At 42.7% G+C, this 15232-nt stretch overlaps 2 protein-coding genes across 5 annotated transcripts; both read right to left on the bottom strand.

The window, feature by feature from the left end:
* Positions 1-3194: 3194 nt before the first annotated feature.
* Positions 3195-8383, bottom strand: LOC129171597 (zinc finger protein 12-like). Its single transcript, XM_054760428.1, has 3 exons — positions 8067-8383; positions 7435-7791; positions 3195-6695 (listed from the first exon to the last, which is right to left on the bottom strand). The coding sequence occupies exons 1-3, from the start codon at positions 8236-8238 to the stop codon at positions 5728-5730; spliced, it is 1497 nt and encodes a 498-aa protein (XP_054616403.1). The 5' UTR covers positions 8239-8383; the 3' UTR covers positions 3195-5727.
* Positions 8384-8454: 71 nt separating this feature from the next.
* Positions 8455-15112, bottom strand: LOC129171595 (E3 ubiquitin-protein ligase RBBP6-like). 4 transcript variants are annotated; one of them, XM_054760423.1, is made up of 12 exons: positions 14831-15112; positions 14528-14618; positions 14378-14417; positions 13861-13988; positions 12782-12951; positions 12513-12616; positions 12272-12427; positions 10957-11042; positions 10763-10872; positions 9398-9502; positions 8939-9168; positions 8455-8665 (listed from the first exon to the last, which is right to left on the bottom strand). In XM_054760423.1, exons 1-12 carry the CDS (start codon positions 14988-14990, stop codon positions 8495-8497), a joined length of 1551 nt encoding a protein of 516 aa, XP_054616398.1. In that variant the 5' UTR covers positions 14991-15112; the 3' UTR covers positions 8455-8494. The 4 variants fall into 4 exon arrangements, with proteins under 4 accessions (XP_054616398.1, XP_054616396.1, XP_054616400.1 ...); XM_054760421.1 differs by having other exon boundaries at positions 8512-8665; positions 10465-10872; XM_054760425.1 differs by lacking the exon at positions 10763-10872 and having other exon boundaries at positions 8512-8665.
* Positions 15113-15232: the final 120 nt, after the last annotated feature.

Raw genomic sequence — 15232 nt, 5'->3', positions numbered from 1 at the left:
AGTGGGTTGTGACCCCCCCCTTTGTGTGTTCTTTTCAAGTGACATCTACACCGCTCTAGACGTCATGTGTTTCCAAGTGTGGCCTTGGATGGAATAAATACTTGGTTTCTTTTATGGAAATCGTTTCCCACCCGCCTGTCAGTTTAGCGACTGTCATTGACTGTGTGGACAATGACGCTGGTTCAATGGCGTCCATGTAAACGTGTCCTGACAGCGTGGCCAATCTGATTTTAGTCCATGAATTAATTGTGTGTGTGTGTGTGTGTGTGTGTGTGTGTGTGAGTGGGCTGGCGTGCCCGTGGCTACGATTCTTCTTTCCTTGATGCGGAATGTTTGCTCCTTATTTGACCTCAAACAGTGCAAGGCAAAACTAGGACAGCACAGCGAGTACACACGCACAGACTCAGCATATTCAAATCACCCTGGCTAATCTAATACGCATGGGGATGTCGTTTGATGCCATGTTCATGTTTGCTTTTACGCTTCCCAAAGGCGCAAAACAATCGATTTAGAGTGCCCGCTTTAATATAATGCCCTTCAAGTTTGCATGCTCATTTTTATGGGTTCACGATACAGTTCCCCCCCGCCTCCCTGCGAGCGCCTAAGGGGGACCGTGAATATCTCATTTATAGAAATGAGTCATACTGCAAAAAACACCAAGTGAACGAGGACGCCGGTCCCCCCCGACGTGGAACCTCGCATTTCACGCTCTGCTCTGACTCACGCTGGCTTCAACGCCAAGCCTTCAATTGGCATTCGTCACAAATTCCGGGTGACCAAAAAGATTGGAGCGCAACATTCTGTGATTTGATGGTCTCCATTTGTCAGAAGTTTCAATCTACAGTAATCCTTTTGCCGCTTCGAATTTCGCTGCTTCACTCTCCATTGATCCAAAATATATTAATAATCATGCTCTTTCTTGGCGAAACACGGACGATTATTTGTCCAAACTATGCATATTGAAGCTAATTTTTGCATAAATTAAGCTTTTTCGAGCATAAAAATGGCTAAATGAACTAAAATAGAACTATAAGGCATTCAGAAGACGCTGTGATAACACTGGTCACTAGGTGTCAGCAACGTGACCGGAATGTTCGGTGAGACACACGAGCACCGGACTTGATCACCGGAATTTATTGCAGATTCGAATGATCTCGCAACAAAAATCCCTAATGAAACTCAACTCTGAACCACTGATGTCACTTCCTGTCCGCCTTTCACTCGGTTCCCGTGCATTTATATCGAAACACACTTATTTCTGTCTTATTTACTCTTATGTGCACTATATTGGGTAATGGGAATTCAAAGGTGACTATGGGGGGGTTTTTCATGCCTAGAGGGCTCTACTAATGTTAAAACCCGTATTTCGAAGGTCGTAAACATGTTTTCTATGCTCGAACTCGCAGGGGCATCACGAGTTCACGGTCAGGTCTGGAACCAGTCAACCGCGGTGAAGGAGGGATGACATGCAACGTAACACCTCTGTCTACCCATCCTATATGCTTGACATTTTAAGACGCGCACACACATCTAACATCTCCCGCACACGCACGGCCGATGCTCAACACAGCACCTCTGTTAGAAGCTGCATGTTCTTGTGGTTGCTGTTATTTTAGCTTTCATTTGGATGGAAGCTTCTGGGGATGGTGAGCTCAATCAAATATTCATGACGGAAAAGAAAGGAAACATCAAACTCCAGTGCGCCGACGTGCACACGCACTTTTACAGTACACATTCCTCAGACAGACCGTATGCAGTATTTTTATTTCTGTTGGTAACGCAGGGAATCTTCAGGAGGTTTCTTACAGTGTAGCGTTATGGTTATGGTTTCATTGGTTTTGAACATGTACGCAGTGCAGTTCAGTTCCACATGTCCAAGAAGCAAAGCTTGTATGGATGGACAGATGTTCATTTCATACATCTGTGAATGACTGGGATGTTGGACGAGCAGAACGTTACCCTCAGGCTGACCGCAGAGGGTGAATTCCTTGGGATGTTGACATCAGGCTTTTATGATGCACATTCAGACACAATGTTTAACTTCCACACACAAAAAATTCTGACACCCCATTAAATACTTGGTTATGAAGTAAGGAATATCAATGGTTAAATTATATCCATCGATAAAAACACATTTTGTTTTATTAACTGAAAAACATTCGTGTCCTTACCTTTTACCCCTTCCTTCTCCGGGATGAGCTCTGATGCTTTGTTGTAAAACGCTGATCACATTCTGGTGAGCTTGGATATATAATCCTCCATTTTGGCAGTCAAGTTCATTCATTCATTCATTCATTCATTCAGCACAGCATAAAAATATCTTTAATAGAAAATATAGAAAATGATGGATGGAAAGTCTCATGATGATGGGGGGAGTGCGTGTCTGCATGAGCCGTGTCACTGTCGATCCGTGTTCGGCTGCCGTAGCACATCTCTCATTCTTAAAGCAACACATGTAAACTTGATCTACGCAACTTGACCTTCATCTTACACGACTGCTGTTTGATCCGCCATCGAGAGCAACGATGTTGTTCCATGTGCTTGCGCTTGCTCCTCAAGTCCCATGCCGCACAAGTCGGGCATGAAAAGGATGAGGGAGACCACTACGGAAGGATAAAAAAGAATATGGAAGGAGAGGGTGCTTGTTTGTGTCGGTGTGTGCTGTGCGAGACGTGGCACAAGTAGTGGCATCAAATGCAACCAGGACGAGAGCGATGGATGCAACTGGAAAAACACGAGGCATGAAAGATTGATGTGCTGCTAATTCGTCTGCGAGCGGCTCCTGTGGCCGTCCCTCTAAAACCATCTCACACACACACACACACACACACACACACACACACACACACACACACTAGCCCGTACGTTTTAAAATTTAAAAGAGACAACTTAATAAAGGGGAATATGGGACTGTGTTATCAAGCTTACGTGTCACAACTCGTTTTCCAGCTCTTTTCACAACCATTTTTATTCCCTGTCAAAACAAAATCTCAACAAAAACAAAAAAATAACATAAATAAATACGTTATAAATAGCATTTGCAGTAAATAATGAGATATAAAAATTGTAAATATATTTAAAAAAACAACTATTGAAAAATAAGTTAACCAATGCTCAAAATATAAAAACACACACAAAAATCAAATAAATAACAAAGTAAATAAATATCATTCTTAATTGTCATGCTGGTGGAAACATAAGCTGAACTGCTTCTCGTGGTTCCTGCACCGGTGACGGTAAAGTCTATTCTATGATATTGATAGTAAAATGCTCTGCCTTGTGATATCAAGTGTCAATGTGCACGGGTAAGCTGGACAAAAGTATTGGGACACCGCCTGCACTCTTGAGTCGTGTGCTTCTGTGGAGTAAGTGTTTAAAAAAACACGCAAATAAATAGTGAAATGTTTGAAAGTGTTACTCTGGTACAGTAGATGTAAACGTAAGATTCTGGTGACGTCAGGCTAAATGTTTACCGTCAAAACCTGCATGACGATTACGGCCGCGACACTCTCTTTGTGACGCTCGGTGTGAGTTCCCAAGAGGATTCATCTCAATGACTTTGGCGATCCCTGAACCTTCCAAAACTTCTGGACAGTTGATACTCTCTGACCTTTGCAGCATATGGTTGGCAAAAGTGAGCCAAGATGTGGCTATGAATAAGTCATTTGCATAACTCCAAACAGGAGGTGACTCATGCGTAAAAAGGTTTAAGCCTGTCGTCTCTAAGAGGATGTTTAGCTCCATTTAGTGCGTCTGTTTGTGCACTGTGCGTGTGTATTTGGGTGCCTTTCACATCAGACATATTAAGGATATTGTCAGTCGTGAGAATTTCACATTCAAGGTATCTAATTTAGTTTTATGTCAAGAAGGAAGTGGGAGGAACACTGTTTGTTAACATGTTTTCTCCTGATCAATATGCAAGTCTTTCAAATTGTTTATTTGAACCAAAACGTAATCTTACAGCATGCCTGCAATGTCGACAGGCTGTTAAATGTCACCCTCTAGTGGCGAGGAGGTAGAATGCAGATTGCTAGGGTTTGTGTGGATTTTGTCTGTGCCGTTTCAAACATAACCTGCGGAGGCACTTTCGAACGAAACATTTGACGGAGATTTAACGGCTCCAAATGAATTGAAGATCTGAATCAAGTGACTCATAGCAGAACATTTGAATCACACTTTAACTGCGGTATTATGAGCAATGAGTTTGCATTCAAAGACACCCCGTGATGTACAATTCACGTTTTAAGTGCATTTTCAGGGATTTCCAATCATACTTAAATGCTTATGAGTGCTACGTCCGCGTAAAATATTGTTCTTCTTTTGTATTTGTGTTTATTTACACCACACAGGCGCGCGCGCGTAATTAAGATGTCATTGTGATGTTCGGAGTGTGCTTCAATGCACCTTCCAAGAATGAGGAAGTGTTCTTCCCAAGACGAACAGACTAGGACGCGTTTAGGAGTTGGCGATACAAATATATGGTGTTGCAGTTGCGCTTATATTGATGTGTTCAGGTCAGGATAAAGTTATAAAAGTAATAAAAGAGCTCCATCTGCCCCATAACAGAGGCATGGCTTTCCTTTATTTACACTCATTTTTGATCTAATAATGGATTTGTAAAAGTTTCAGATTCGTTTTATGAGTTGTAGAGTGCAAAGTTCAGCACCAGGACGAACAAGATTAAGATGACATGCCTAAACCTCTTAGAGCGCACATCGGTGAGAAGTGTAATAACATTCCTTGGACATCATCCATTTTACAGGAGGGAGGGGACTCGAGAAGCAGGCCACCATTCTGCCAGCACTTCACTTTAAAACTTTAAAGAGCGAGTGCATTTGTTCCCTAATCGCTCTTGCTGCTCCACCTCTGCTTTTTCTATTTGGCTACTCTGCACTATTTTTTTTTTTTTTTTTTTGCACCCATCTTCCTCACTCATAAGCCCTGTCCGCTCTAATTAGGCCGCGGTGTGTTTGTGTGTCAATGCAGATGACGCTTTTGAGTGGTGTTACGGGGGCCATCGTTCTCTGACTGTGCTATTAGACTGGGCCCCCTCTTGTCTTGCATGGGGAGACACACACTATTGCTGATGCCGAGGTTAGACAGCCACTGTTGGTTCACTTTATAGGCTTTCATAAGCAGCATAAGACCATGAAGAAAGTTCAATAGCATGATTTTAATCTTTACTATGTCCAGCTTCATGTACCGTGTACCGTGTTCCCTCACCTTTCGCAGATTTGCTGGCCTAAATCAAGCATAAAAATGGCTAAATAAATTGTATACAAATGTAAGGCATTCAGAAGACACATTCAAAGACATGATAACAGGTGTCAGTAATGTTACATTGATGAGACAAGAGCCCCGGCAGGAAGTACTGCACTCAACCCAGAAGCACAGAAGGAACTCTCCCAACGTGCGTGGTCTTTTTTTCTTTTATAATTTCCACTATATTGGTGACTATAGGGGTGTTATTTCATGTGTAGAGGGCTCTAATGTTAGGAAAACATATTTAGACGGTCATAAAGAGGTTTTCTATGCTCTAACTACAAAAATATTCCATTTTAATAAGGAAATTCACGTCTCACAGTCTGGTGTGGAACCCATTAACTGCAGTAAAGGAGGGATGGCTGGTGCTAACTTGTGTTGCTAAAATGTAGAGACAGTAAAAGACTATTTAATGGATTATTTGTATTTCAAGTGTGGTGGAATGGCGAGAGGTACTCTGAGAGGTCACAGGGGCGTGGCCTCACCAGTGTGGATCCTCATATGTATTTTTAACGTCGCCTTTGCTCTAAATCGACTCCCGCACGTGTTGCACGAGAAGGGTTTCTCTCCCGTGTGAGTCCTCATGTGAATCTTGAGGGCGGTGGTGCTGCTCAGTCGCTTCTCACACATGCCGCAAGGGTACGGCTTCTCCCCCGTGTGAGTCCTCAAGTGAACCTTCAGCGCCGTCGTGCTGCTCAGCCTCTTGTCGCAGAAGTCGCAGGTGTACGGCTTATCGCCCGTGTGGATCCTCATGTGGCTTTTCAGCGCCGTCTTGGCTCGGAAGGTGCCCCCGCAGGTGTTGCAGCAGAACGGTTTCTCCCCCGTGTGAGTCCGCATGTGGACCTTGAGGGCCGTGGCGCTGCTCAGTCTTTTCTCGCACATGTCGCAAGGGTACGGCTTCTCGCCCGTGTGGGTCCTCATGTGCACCCTCAGCGCCGTCTTGTCACTGAATCTCTTCTCGCAGTGGCCGCAGGGGTACGGTTTCTCGCCAGTGTGGATCTTCATGTGTCGGTTTAACATGGCGATCACCGTGAATCTATTCCCGCAGATGTCGCAAGCGTACGGCTTCTCGCCGGTGTGGCTCATTATGTGTAGCCTGAGTGTTGTTTTATTGTAAAATCTTTTCCCACACAGGCTACAAACACACCGCTTCTCCCCTTTGCGGATTCTCGTATGTGCGTACGGACTGTAACTGCTGTGTTTTAATTTGTTATCTGCGTTTGTGGCGTTGTCCAAAATCCCATCCTCCGCATGGGAACTTTCCCGACAAACGGGAAAGTACATCAAGTTTTCCATTTCCGGCTGCTCTCCATCATGACTGGTGGAGGGTTCCTCTTTAATCTGTGGAGGCGCTGCGTCCTCTTGGTCCACATTGGACCACTCGCACCTCGTGAGAAACTCCTGAGGCTTGGAGATGTCTTGCTCTTGGAGGTCTTAAGGGACAAAAAAGGCAAAGTTGTTACTCTTTATTGATGTCCTGAGAATGACAATTATTGTTTTATTACAAGTGGTGAATGCGGAGCTGATTGGGGGGTGGAAAGAAGAAAGAAAAGTTTTTCCCAAGTTGTAATATTATGAGAAACAAAATAAAGTTGTTAAGTTGGGGAAAAGTTATCACATTACAGGAATAAAGTCACTATATTATGAGATAAACATTATGAAGAAAACAACAGCAAAAATAGGGAAAAACGAGCAAAGACCGAAGTTCATACTAATATGCTTTTTCACTTATTTTTCACTGTTTTTTCCTGAAATATACTGTGTGTGTGTATATACAACGTCTTAGTAACTACAAACGTTGAAATATCACAGTGGCCCTTGCAGCCTTTCATTTTTCAGTCTGTGGTCCTCGGTGGAAAAAGTTTGGACATCCCTGCCTTATATTTGTATTTTTGTTCATTTAGCCATTTTTGTGCTTGAAAATGCTCAATGTAGGCAGAAAATAGGTCAAATTTGCCATCATGATGAATCTCTGTTGGGCATCTCTGTGTGGAGCGGTGACCAGCCCAGGATGTACCCCGCCCCTCGCCCAAAGTCAGCTGGGATAGGCTCCAGCATACAACCGCGACACTAATGAGGATTAAGCGGCATTGAAAATAAACAAATGAGTATGTTTCAGTGGCAAGGGATTACAAAATGTATCACTTCAGTGATCAGTTTGTGCAGATTTACCAAGACTGTTGGTTTTGTTGCGCTTTAGTTTTGCCTCTTCATGTGTCCTCCATCCCGACTCGCCACAACCAGCGGCTTTGTCATCTCGACTCCCGTCAACCTCCGAGCTGTGTAAACGGGGCTCATTTTCAGAGTCCGATTCTTCTGCACGACTCCGACTCTCACCGGGGCTACGGTCCAGAGTCGGATTGTCTCTGTCACAACTTCCTTGACAAATCAGTGGGAAGGTATCCCGCTCCTGCTTCAGTTCCACCTCCCCTCCATCTCGACTGGTGCAGGGTTCCTCTTTAATTTGGGGAGGTTCTTCCTGGTCCAACCCAGTAAGAACTTCCTGCTGCTGGCCTTGCTCTTCGCGGTCTAATGGAACAAAAAACATGAGACGGTAATAGAATCAGTGAGTGTGTGTGTTGGAGACCCAATGACCACCATATCGCTTACTAAGCGTGGTCTATGTTTCTATAAGTAATATAATGTCAACATTGACAAAAGCTTCATCCAAATGAGCTGCAATGCTGTTTATTCACTGCCGTGACGTCGCAGCATCCGCACTTACAATGAAATGACACGTGTTCTCGATAGAGCAGACATATCCAACGTCCTTAATAAACAGCACATTTTCATGATTTACTGACCTAATAGCTGCAGCTTTATTCGGGGTGTGCGAATGGAATCCAAAAGCCGACGCTGGCGACCAATCTCCTCCTCATACTCGACGATAGTATTTATAAAGACTCCCGCAATCTCTTCTGCGGCGGCAGCTAGTCGTTCGTTGACAAAATGTCTAATGTACTGATACGACGACATTGTTGCTTTATAACATGATGGTAACGTGTACACTCAATCAATGCCGTTTACGTCGACGCCTCCTTTTGGAGCCAACTTCCGCTGTCGTCATCATCATCATCTTCTTCTTCTTCTGGCCGTGCTGTTGGGTGAAATACCGCCACCCTCTGTTTATGAGCGTGAATTACAATAGGTTTTCACGTCACTGCAAAGCGCTCAAGATAGTTTCGGTACAGAATTGTAAAAGACAAATAAATATTTCAGTCAATCAAATATTTTAATTCGAAAGCCTGTCCTCCCTTATTATGCTACTTTTGGTGTGTTTAAGAACTTTAATTCCAACATGCCTCGACTGACAACTTTCAACACAAAACAGGAAAAAACGAATTGAAATCAAGGGCAGTGAACAGCCACTGGAAAGCTTGGGATGATCATCTTGATTGTTCTCCTGGGGGGGCGCAGAGAGAGGGACAATTTATTGACATATTCTCGCTGATGTAACAAGGAAATAACAAGATAAGGTGAGTGAATGAAAAATCCCGTTGGAACATGAAATCATTTTGAACTTCACTCTAAATTCTCAGTGAATTTCATGCATAATATATTATTTATATGATTACACTTTGTATGTGTATGCCTGCCCCTGTATGTTTTGTAATGTCAAATGTGTGCATTTAATAGAAACGTCTATCATTCCCATTCAACACCATGCATTGGATACCTGCATATGTTTTTTGGCGTGTTTTATGAGTCCGCTTTCTCTCTCTCTTCCTATTTTTGGCAGTAAGGTCCAGGTGTTTTTTTGCGTGACCTGCTTTGGACTTGCGATGGGAATGTACTTGTTGATGGTGAGATGACAACAACTGGGCGGGAGAGTGCGATGGCTTATGATTGCAAATTGAGGAGTGGGAGGTGTATGGGACTGTGGGACAGGAGGAAGGGGATCTTGACCTGCAGGAACAAAATACAGCACAACCAAAAACTAAGTGTATTTTATTGCAATGGTATATTATAAGTGATTTGGTGTCTGGACACAGTTATAATTGAAGTACTTTGAACTCCTGTCACTGTTTATTAGTGTCTATTAACTATAACTTATACTTACGCAGTACAGTGTAAGACGTTTGTCCAATGCACTAAAAGCAAATCAAACTTTACGAAAACAAGGGGCACAAAATACCTGTAACGAAATCTGCAGCTTGAACGTCTGCACTGACTTGGAGAGTGACACGTTTTGGATTGGCAAGGAAAGGACCGTTTGTAGACGGATTGCGAATGAGAAGCCCTGAGGGTCACAGGCAGACAAAAGCAGAAAAGTGGTTCATTGGTTCCAGACCTCGACCGTGATAAGTACATTTCCACAAAGTAGGATTCCTTCTTTATAAATGGAACATTTTCGTAGTTAGAACATAGAAAACCTGTTTACAACTTTCTAAATACGGGTTTTAACATTATTAGAGCCCTCTAGACATGACATAACAGCCCTATAGTCACCTTTACACTCCTATTACCATAATATACAGTAGTATGAGACAAAATAAGGCATAAATAAAACTGTGTTGCTGTTTATGTGTTCCGGTGCTAAGAGAGCTGAGTGGGGGGGGGGGTGACAGGAAGTGACGGGGGTTCAGAGTTGAGTTTATCTTGGCGTGGGTTCCGGCCGCAACAGTAGGCCGTGTTAGGGATTGTTGTGCCTGTTGTGAGGTCATTCAAACCTGCAATAAAAGCCTGTTGTTCGGGCAATCAAGTCGTATGCTCGTGTGCTTCACTAACCAGTAGCGTAACGTTACTGACACCTAGTGACCAATGTATAGACTACTACGTCTTTGAATGCTTTACATTTGTACTTTAGTCCATTCAGCCATTCAGTTTTGTTTGAAAGTGCCCAATTAAGGTATAAAATACGTCAAATGTGCACGTTTGACGATTAATAATAGGCCGTATTCAACAATAAAACAGCATGATTTACTCATATATTTTTGAGAAACTGTGCGAGTAAAGCTGCGAAATCCGGAGCGCGAAGTAGTGAGGGCATCAAACGCATACCAGAAAAACGACATGACTGTTTCTTTGCTTCCAATTTCCCACCAATGCACTAAACAACTTGCATAATTCTGTATGAACTCCTCTCAACTGATGGACACTGTGGCTTGACAACTGAATGAAATGACTACTTTGTAGTACAATCTCGTGTAGCGCTGCCCCATGTCAGTTTAAGAGTGTCTGCTTCATGAGAAATCAATTCACCTTTCCCTGCTCTGTCTGTGGTGGTGGAACCATTCCTTCTGGATGAGGGGAGGGATGGAGTAAGAGGTGAAAAGAGGAGGGATGGGAGCATCGTGAGGGTTTGGGTGAGTCCAATTAGGCAGGGCTGTTGGTCGAGCGTAGGGGTACGGGGACAGAGATGGCGATGAAGGAAAGTGTGGAGAGAGCTGCTGGGATTCAGAGGAACCTCCAGTGGATCGTGGTGGGGAAAAAGGTGAGTGGAGGGAAGGGATATGGGTCACGAGGGACCCAGGAGGGTGAGTGTGGAGAGGCTGCTGACCCGAGGGTAATGGAAATTGGTAATAGGGCCCAGAGAAACCCGGTACGTGATGATAGGGAGGATGCTGGTTGACTTTTGAGAAAGCTCCTGCTTGAATGCACGAGTTGGAGCTGCGGGGAAGATACAGGAAGTTTGACACTGAATGGACTAAATGCTCTGGACGGAAGGTTCTGGCAGTCATTCTGCATACTTACACGCAAGCTAACTGGTGGCTTGGCAGTCTGAAAGCGGTATGAGCCTCGGAGAGGAACAATGCCTGTGGGCAATGTGAGCCAGCGTTCTAAAGAGGGCACATGACACAAGATAATAGAAAAAACACAACAAGACAGGACACTGGAGTTGTACATACACTACCAGTCAAACGTTTGAAGACACATTCTCATACAATAACATGGTGTAGTGTCTACAAACTTTTGACTGGCATTGTGCGCTATCTCACAGATGTGAGGACACCCCTCACGTTTCTGTTAATATTTTATAATAACTTTTCATGTGACACTTGGATACAATGTAAAGTAGTCAGTGTAAAGTCTTCTAGCCTAGAACGTCTTTATGAAGGGCAACAATTTTATTTTATTTTTTTTTTTTACATTCTCAAAGAGTTCTTTGCCGTGACGTGCCATGCTGAGCTTCCAGTGACCCGTATGAGAGAGGGACAGCGATAAATTTGAGTCACATGACACCAGGGAGGAAAAATTATTCATTAAAAATAATTTTAAAGGAGTATATTTATTACTTAATGTATTTCTTATTAATAAATCATGCTGTTTTGTGGTTGAATGTGGCTTATTTGTAAAAAAATATGCACATTTAAGCCAATTTTTATGTACCTTTTGACTAAATTAAGCATTTTGAAGCATATACACCTGTAAATGGCTACTGCAAATGAAATACAAATATAAGGCATAAAACGTTGTGATAATATGAAGTATTCTACACTGGTCACCAGGTGTCAGTAATGTTACATTGATGAGACAATCACCTCGGTGTACTCGGTGACAATCTGTCAAGGCTAACTTGTGTGAGTCAATATTATGTCTTATTTCTGTCTTATTTTCTCTTTATGTCTACTGTATTGGGCAATACAAGTGTAAAGCTGACTATAGGGGTGTTGTGTCATGTCTAGAGGGCTCTAATCATGTTACAAACTGTATTTAGAAGGTTGTAAGCAAGTTTTCTATGCTGTAACTACAAAAGTATTTGATTTATTAATAAGGCTTTAAAAATAAGGAAAATTCACTTATCTCTGTTGGATTACTGTACCATTACTGCAGATTTTCCGTATTATCCAAGCTGTACACAGACTACTTTGCATTGTATATAGGTGTTGTTCTCGCATGAAAAGATCTAATAAACTACTTGAAGAAATGTGAGGGGTATACTTACTTTTGTGAGATACTGTAAAAATAATAAACAGACAAGCCCACAAAATAACATCTTAGACTCCAACAACTTGCTGGGTAGTCCACAAGTTCTAAACTAGATGAAACACGTCATAAAGACGTAGACCGGTTGGTTGAGGGTTTTCTGGTGTTGGCTGTTCAAAGGAGGAGGGGTAGGCAGTCCAAGGCTTGGTGCCGGCACTGCAGCGAGTGGCAAGGCGCTGTCCGACTTCCTTATTGCAGTCCTGGTGATGTTTTTCTTGTCCTTGAAATGACCCACGGCCTATGTTAGCCAAAGTTGAAAAAATAACAGAGACTAAGTAAGCAGGTATGGATGCAGAAATCTTTTTCTCGTAGTTCTAGGTTACCTGTCGGAGGAATTTATTGGCTATCAGTGTGTCAGGGGAGACATCAGATTGGTTACAAGTGGGACAGATGTGTCCTTCTGACTCCAGCAAGGTAGTGCGAATACCTGCACAAAAGAGAAAAACATGTACACAGGATTGCATGAGACTGCAGAACAATCCCTGCACCATTTGGTAGTACAGGTTTAACAGGACACACATTTTTCAGTTTGTGAATAAAAAAAAAAAAATGTGCCGAGCATTGACTGACTGACTTGACAGCAGACACTCACAGTCGTCACAGTAACTGTTTCCACAGCACGGAATGATGGCAGCATCAACAAGCAGGTCATGACAGATCAGACACTGGAGTTCCACAGGCACAGGATCTTCCCTGTGCTCTGGCTTGGGTTCCTTCTTTGCACCTAAAGACCCCGCCTTCTTGGTGGCGGCATACGCCTGACTGTGAATAGACAATATTGTTGGTTCGTATACATGGTTGGTTCTGCATGGCCGATACTGAACAAAATGTACTTATTTACACAAATATGTATACTCAACTTGAGTATATGTATATGAGTATATAAAAGAGGTTTTAATAGGGCTGTGGAATCATTAAAATTCAGTTTTCTAATCAGTTAATCATGATTAAACACCAATTGGAACTCAAATGTTCATTTTTACCGTACTGTATTAACAGAAAGGTAAACGACAGGACAAGTTTGTATATATTTGCATGTACTGACCGCTTCAAATGAAGAGAACATTTCAATCAAGCTAAAAGATACCACGTGTGAAAATCTATTTGCTGTGTATTATGGTCAGTGTGGGGTTGCGTTCAAAGACACCACGTAATTTATGTGGAATTTGAATGTTTTGAGTGTATTTGATGTGATTTCCGAGCGAGATACTAAATGCACTTCTGCAGTAAGGGGTACAAAGGGCGTGCTAACAATGTCCACTTCTTTTTCTTTGTCTTTCCGTTTTAGACCACACATGCGCACATAATAAAGACGTTTTTGTTGTTGTTTGGAGTGTTCGTGAATGCACATTTTGAAGTAATTGATGAAATAAATTAGTTGCCACCATTACTTTTTGATTAAATTTTAATCTGAAGCAATTCATGATTAAACAAAAAATACATTTTTATCATTTTTGAATGGCTTCGATTTCAAAGTGTGACGCGCCAGAAGACTTCAGGGAAGATGGGGCAGCTTGGAAAAAAATAAGGAAAACATACTTAGAAGCTTCTGAGCAGGAACAACAAAATAGGGTATAGAGGAGCCCTTTTAAGTTCTCTAAGGGGGGGCTCACTGGGCCACACTTTGAAAACTCCTGAAAAGAAACCACCAACTTTCCAGTTTGCACTCACGCATCTATTGCTGGAATTGCATAATGTCCACAAGTAGTCATCATGGCTCCCTTCACGTTGGGGTCGTCTACTTGCAGCATGAAGGAACAAGGGATGCCCGTGCTCTTCTTCATCGCCACAGGGGCCTCCTATTAATTGTACACACTCAGCGCTGTGCTTTAATGGGCACATATTATTTAAAAAAAAAGACTTTTTAATTGCCTGTATAGACACATTTGGGTCTGTGGAGTGCCTCCCCAACCATCAAATGTGAATTTGTATCACCCAGCTATCATTATGTCAGCTGCCTCACGTCAGCATCACCTCTAGACCAAAAGCTATAACCAGAGCTGCAGTGTTGTTGGTTGCACATTACATCACCATTACATCAGGAAAACAATGTATGAAACATCCCATGCGAATTATTATTCATATTTTCAGTCCTTTCTCATGTGGGCATCTGTTACCGACGTGACATTGCGCTTAGGGACGCCGTGGGGGGCAACAAAGTGTAGATGGTTTTGGTCGAGTGACGTACTGTTTTCACTTTCCTTGAAGCGTAGTTGTCTGATTGGTCACTGCAACGTATGGCACAAACAACATTTGGATGAATTTTAATTGACAATTAATTTGGAATCATGTTGTTAGCATGGTGAGCAAGCTTTCATAACACTTTTAGTACACTTACATGTTTTTGTGGGTCATGAGTCCGCTGCCAGGGACCCTTTTGACAATGACAGATACCCCTCTGGGGATGACGACATCATCATCTGTGTACTCTGAATGGCAATGTAAAGTTTTGATTATTAAAAAAATATTTCTGTTTTTTTTGGGGGGGCGGGGGGGAAAACAAAGGATATCTACACTGATAATACACTCCTAATGGTGTGTTTTATACTTCACTACTGTATTGTTTGGGGCTTTTCAAGTTAGATTTTATTAACACATTTGTAAAGTTGGACTTAACAGTTAACAGTTCTTCTCATATTACCTTCGTTGGTCTGGGCGTTTGAGATGAGCAGGTTGGAGAAGCGTAGCCTCTCCTTGGCCATTATGTGCCTCTTTAGCTCTTTCACGGTGATGAGCGGCTCGGTAAAAATCGCCGTTACCGAGTTGGTTCTTGAAAAAAACTTGTAATGCACATGAGACATCGTGGAACTCAAACTTGCTAAAGTGGCATCCGTTATAGGTCATCTTTTCGCGTTAGCGCTAATAACTTGTTACTTGGCGAACGATGTGAATATTTTTTTACAGTGACGTCAACATGAACGACAGGCACCTGCCGGGGATGCCTATGTGACGTCATAGTTAACACGTGACCAACCGGCACCGCACGCGACTCAGGGACAAGCATAATGTTGCTAAATGACAACATTTTCGCTTCGAATCATAT

The sequence above is a fragment of the Dunckerocampus dactyliophorus genome, chromosome 18, assembly GCF_027744805.1.
Source record: "Dunckerocampus dactyliophorus isolate RoL2022-P2 chromosome 18, RoL_Ddac_1.1, whole genome shotgun sequence".
Classification (NCBI taxonomy): Eukaryota; Metazoa; Chordata; class Actinopteri; order Syngnathiformes; family Syngnathidae; genus Dunckerocampus; species Dunckerocampus dactyliophorus.
This window is presented reverse-complemented; position numbering and strand designations above follow the sequence as displayed.